Below are 5,726 nucleotides of genomic sequence, written 5' to 3' on the forward strand. Positions count from 1 at the left end.
CCTCGATCGGCCTCTATTTAGCCCGATCTCGATCTTGACCGGTCTCTATTTAGCCCGATTCCGATCTTGGCCAATTTCGAACTTAACCGGTCTCTATTTAGCCCGATCCCGATCTTGGCCAATCTCGAACTTAACCGGTCTCTATTTTGTTCGACCTTGATCTTAGCCGATCTCGATCTTGACCGGTCTTTATTTTGCTTGCTCTCTGGGTCTCGAGCTCGGTAACCTAATTTCGCATCATGGCTTGATATTACACGAAGTTGAACCTTAGTCTATCATGTTTCAATCTCGATTATTCATACGAAGGGCAAACTCGATTTTGACCGTAAACCGTATTATAATTCTAGCATAACTAATATGTGAACCAAACTACCTGTTAGGGAAGAGATAGAAACAAATTATTAAAGTGGTTCATACCTAGCATTGACTCCAAATATACCGGAAGATAATACGCAGTTTCTGTCACATAGCATTTGATGCTCTCAATTCTCAACCAAAAGCCTAAATCTAAAATGAATACAGGGTGATGAAAAAAGTACAAGGTAAGTAGAGATTCAAAACTAAAATAACAAAGGAAAAATAATGGATCATAAAAAGGAGAAGGCAAAGGAGAAAAGAGAAAAGAGACGCCAAGAGATCTCTCTTTTACGTACTATTCCTTATTCCGATCACCGAAAGTGAGTTTTTCATTTCTTTAAAATTTCTCCTTTCCTTCTTTGTGTTTGGACCATATCCAGAATTTTAAATCACGTGGAGTATCATTTCTTCCCTTATCCTTGTGTGTATATATGTGTGCTAAAGCAAGCTTTTTTATAGATTGAATTAAATACAATGGGGTTGGGACCATGATTATGGTAAGATGACTAAGATCTATCATTATTGAAAAGGCAGTATGCTTGTGTGCATTTTGACTATTATACCTGATACCTGCCGCGAACATTTTAAATCTATTGATCAATTTATATGGACATTATGCAGTTTGTCCAATAGGACAATAATGGCTCAAAAATTGCCTTCCAAGGATTACTAGTTTTAGCATTTAATTAAGAGGAATGGAGATTAATTAGAGTTTTCCTGCGTGAATTAATTTTTGGGCGATAACACTAGCTTTTATTGATCCTATAAAGATTTTTCTTTGGGTTTTAAAATGAAGTACTACTTCTGTCTCGGTAGGAATAAAGATATCATCGGCATATAGCACAAGATTGCCTGTTCTTGCAGGCATGGAATGACCTGTGAACAAGGTAAATCCAAACCGCATTTAGCAAACGATGATACAAAAAGCGAAGGCTCACCCAAATGAACTAATTGCCTTCGGGTTTTTTTCTTGACGACAGGCCTGTGCCTCCTCTATTCCTACTTTCCGGAGTATCTCTTCATCTAGCATTAGACGATTCCTTAGACATTTGTATTAATTGTGCCAGGCAGTAACATAGCGTCTCAGTTTTCAGCGCATTGGGCTGCTTGGAAGCTCATCATTTCATGGCATTGGGTACTTACTGGCAAACCTAATTAATGGGAGGGAGATATGTTTCCCGTAAAGTCGGACGTATGAAATTTTCTCTAAGGAGAAATGCAGGCTCATGCGCTAAATTTAGAGACGAATTCAGGATTTTAATTCTTTCTATAGAGTACTAGTTTGTGGCCGTGGAGGAGCCATATAGCTCCAAGGAATGTCAATTGACACTCCTTCCTGAAAATTACGCGGTTTACAAAGGATAAAATTTTATTTTTATGCATATATTGAATCCCCTTGATTTCTTCAGTTATTTACTTTTTAAAATTTTGACATCCCTTAATAAAAATCTTGGTTCCGCTACTGATTTATGGTAACGTAATATAACATATATTTTCTTAAAAATTGTTCTGCATAGTATTTGGCCGCACTTACTGCCAAATACTACATTGCCCTCTAGCTGAGACGGAAAACTCTTCAGCCGCAAGTTGCAAATAGTGGCGGATCAACCCTTCTGTGTGGCATGGCATCCACTAGGTTGGCAAATTTTTTATATAGTATGCTGGAATTTTCTTAAGCAAAGTTAAATAGTTAATCTTGCCATGAGTTTCAAACTACACAAAAGGTGCATGAGAACGTTTTGCAAGGTTTGATTGTGTGTAGGGCTCATGTTCTCTAAAGTAAATACTTACTTTTACCGGGTATTTACACAAATCCAATAAATATACCACACATGTATTTAAAGATATGGTTAACACTAAACTATAGTTAATTAAATAAAAATTCTCATATTAATTTATCACTTAACCATGGTTAAAAAAAAAAAAAAAAAAGAGCAGCCCGATGCACAAAGAATCTTTCGTTCACGCATGGTCCGGATAGGGCCACACTCAAGGGATGTGATGTAGACTTGATAAATTAGTACAATTTGATGTAAATAGTAGGTGTGGAAAAATAAAAGTATTGCTCTTAATCTCAAATATTAGAATTTCCTTCTTTTAAAACTGAAAAACTCGGGTGTCGGTGAAAATTTTGGATTGAGGTCAAATTCATTTTTCATAATTTCTTTTGTTTACCATATCATAATTTTGTGCTTTTCTATAGCTGTGTAAAGTTTAAATCTTTTTACTTTTAAATTGTAATGAAAATTTCATACGTACTGTACAAAAAAATCATAAAAATTTTGTTTTTGAGTTTTATGGACTTATAAATTCTCGAATTTTACATTTACTTATGGGGTGTTGTTTAACTATTGAAGATGTTTTTCCTATTTTTCTTATTCTGAATTGGTGTAGTTCTCTCGTCTAAGATGTTATTTTACTTGTACAATTTTTTCTTTAATAAAGAGAATGTGATTCTCTAAATAAAAAATATTACTATTAATTTTACATGTGAAAATTTATTTTTAATTTATAAGAAAGAATATAATTTCACTAGTGAAAATGTTATTTTTACTTGTATTGTTAATAATAGAGATGTGATATATTATTCAAAATGTTGATTTTATTTGTTTCTTGATATAAAAGATGTAATTTTATATTTGTAAATAAAAAAAACTATTAAGTTGATGTGATCGAACCGAACCGAATATACATTTCTAACAAACGTTGTAGTCAAAAGTGTACATTAAAGTAAATATGGCACCCCGCCACCTTCAATTTCGGATCCGCTTTTGGGTGCAAACCTGGCAAGAAAATACGCTGAGAAAAGTTCAAGATGAATAGTAGTCACTAGGATTCAGTACAATATCCCTTACAGCTTCAATTAATACATTATGTATTTGCTCTGTTTGCTCCTGGCACTTTAAATGGGCTTCTTTAAATTATTGACTTCTTTGAAGTTCGAGGGTCGCCGGTAATCAACCTCCACTTCTAAGAGGTTGTGAGTTCGAATCACCCCGGGAATTCTTGGAGGGAAGGATGCTGAGTGTCTATTGAAAAAAGTCTCTCTATCTCATGGTAGGGATAAGGTCTGCGTACACACTACCCTTCCCAGACCCCACTAGTAAGATTATACTGGGTTGTTGTTGTTGTTGTTGTTGTTTGAAGTTAGAAGACCCTTGACGATTTTCTAGCATAACACTAATAAATGGCGGATGATCTTCAGATGGTGGTCATCCGATACTGTTGCTGTGGTGACTGGTGCAAATAGAGGGATAGGATTTGAGATTGCTCATCAACTAGCATCGCATGGCTTAACGGTTGTTCTTACATCGCGAGAGACTGGTGTTGGTGAAGAGGCTGTGAAAGTCATGCAAGAAGGAGGTTTAAATGTAGCATTTCATCAACTGGATATCGTCGATCATGCATCAGTTGAAGCATTTTCCGATTGGATAAAAGAAACTTATGGCGGTTTGGATATACTGGTATTATGCTACCCTTATATTCTCTCTATAATTAAGCTACCAGCAGTTGCATAAACAACTAGAATAGCTTTCATTAGTATGTTACTATTTTGACTGGTGCAAAATCTCCTAGTCTTTCTCTTCTTGATCATTGATTCAAGGAGGGCGGCTTTTATATGGTGTTCTGGTTTGGTCTATTATTTTTGCCAAATATGGCCACTTTCAGCTGATGATATGGTACTATATATATGTAGATCAACAATGCAGGAGTGAGTTTCAATGTTGGTACAGAGAATTCCATGGAACATGCTGAAACTGTCATCCAAACCAACTATTTTGGCACAAAGAATATGACTAAAGCGATGATTCCATTGATGAGGCCTTCTCCTTCTGGCGGTCGTATTGTTAGTGTGAGCTCTCGATTGGGACGACTTAACGGCAAAAAGAATGTAAGAACTTCAGTTTTCTTACCATTCTTGTTATTCTTCTCATTCTTGTGTCCTTGTTCATCTTGCTTACTCTTTTAGCAATTCCTTAAGATTCCAGGCAACACCAACTTTTCCAGATTGAAATCAAGTTAGGTCAATACTTTGTCCTGATTGGCAAGGCAGCCCGGTGCACAACGTATTCTGCGTTCGCACAGGATACCGGGAAGGGTCGTACTCAAGGGGTGTGATGTAGACAGCCTACCCTAATGCAAGTATTAGCGGCTGTTTCCACGGCTCGAACCCATGACTTATAGGTCACACGAAAACAACTTTACCGTTGCTCCAAGCAGAGGCGGACCTATGTGTTATGTTGAGGGGTCACCCGACTCCGTAAATCTCAGCAGAAATCTTGTGTGTGTATGTATATATATATATATATATATATATATATATATATATATATATATATACTTTGAATGGTTAATTTAAATCAATTGGCACCTTGAACGCTAAAAGTCTTTAGAGGGAACTGATTGAACAAAACATTGTGCCCCCGTCGCTCTAAAATCCTGAGTCCGCCTCTGGCTCCAAGGCTCCCCTTCAAATACTTTGTCCTGATTGGGATGCTACTTAATAAAATAGCATGATATTAGTTCTTCATAAACCATTGCTGGTTGCGCTAATTATATGCAAATGTCATTTTCTTCTTTAATATTTCAAAATCATCTATATTTTCTTGATTCGACCAGAGAATTACAAATGTTACCTTGAGACAGCAAGTGGAGGATGTGGACTCTTTATCAGAGGAACTGATTGATAATACTGTGAAGAAATTTTTGGAACAAGTAAAAGAAGGGACATGGGAATCAGGGGGATGGCCTCAAGTGTTCACTGACTACTCAGTGTCAAAACTTGCTGTAAATGCTTACACCAGGCTAATGGCAAGGATACTCGAAGATCGTCCAGAGGGTCATAAGATATATATCAATTGCTATTGCCCGGGTTGGGTGAAGACAGCGATGACTGGTTGGTCCGGCCATATATCTCCAGAGGATGCTGCTGATACCGCAGTCTGGCTTGCTCTACTACCTGACCAGTTTGTGAGTGGTAAGTTTTGGGCTGAAAGGCGCGAGATAAGCTTTTAATATGTGGAGCAGTTGGTGTTTGGCATTATTTGTGAAAATTGATTGATTACTTGTTATATTGGTGGAGAATGTGAGCACTGAGCAGGATTGGATGGAAGAGCCTGAAGCGATGGCCTAGTTTGTAGCAATGCTGTTTTCTTGTAGATTATATCTTGTTTGGACTTTTTTTTCACTAGCAGTGTGAATGAATTTTTCGTGTAATTTAACTTCGGAAATATTAACAGATATAGATTATTAGAGGGGCATGATTATATTACAATTACATGTTTTTAGCAGGTTTTGTGGAAAGCTTGCTTTTGACCTGTTTTGTAATGGATCGAATAAGCTTCATACTCTTGTCATTTTTGGTCAAA

General features: G+C 36.6%; 1 protein-coding gene across 1 annotated transcript; it reads left to right on the top strand.

Moving 5' to 3' along the window:
- The first annotated feature begins 396 nt into the window (after window positions 1-396).
- LOC104101805 (uncharacterized) lies at window positions 397-5,726 on the top strand. Its single transcript, XM_009609330.4, has 4 exons — window positions 397-677; window positions 3,563-3,821; window positions 4,055-4,249; window positions 4,978-5,726. The coding sequence occupies exons 1-4, from the start codon at window positions 583-585 to the stop codon at window positions 5,371-5,373; spliced, it is 945 nt and encodes a 314-aa protein (XP_009607625.1). The 5' UTR covers window positions 397-582; the 3' UTR covers window positions 5,374-5,726.

Source organism: Nicotiana tomentosiformis, chromosome 12 (assembly GCF_000390325.3).
Source record: "Nicotiana tomentosiformis chromosome 12, ASM39032v3, whole genome shotgun sequence".
Lineage (NCBI taxonomy): Eukaryota > Viridiplantae > Streptophyta > Magnoliopsida > Solanales > Solanaceae > Nicotiana > Nicotiana tomentosiformis.

Bases quoted from the DNA above. Each gene is read 5' to 3' on its own strand.
- LOC104101805 (XM_009609330.4), top strand. From the start codon at position 583: ATGGATCATAAAAAGGAGAAGGCAAAGGAGAAAAGAGAAAAGAGACGC. The intron at 678-3,562 runs GTGAGTTTTTCA...GATGATCTTCAG, and splicing joins CCTTATTCCGATCACCGAAA to ATGGTGGTCATCCGATACTG. The intron at 3,822-4,054 runs GTATTATGCTAC...ATATATATGTAG, and splicing joins ATGGCGGTTTGGATATACTG to ATCAACAATGCAGGAGTGAG.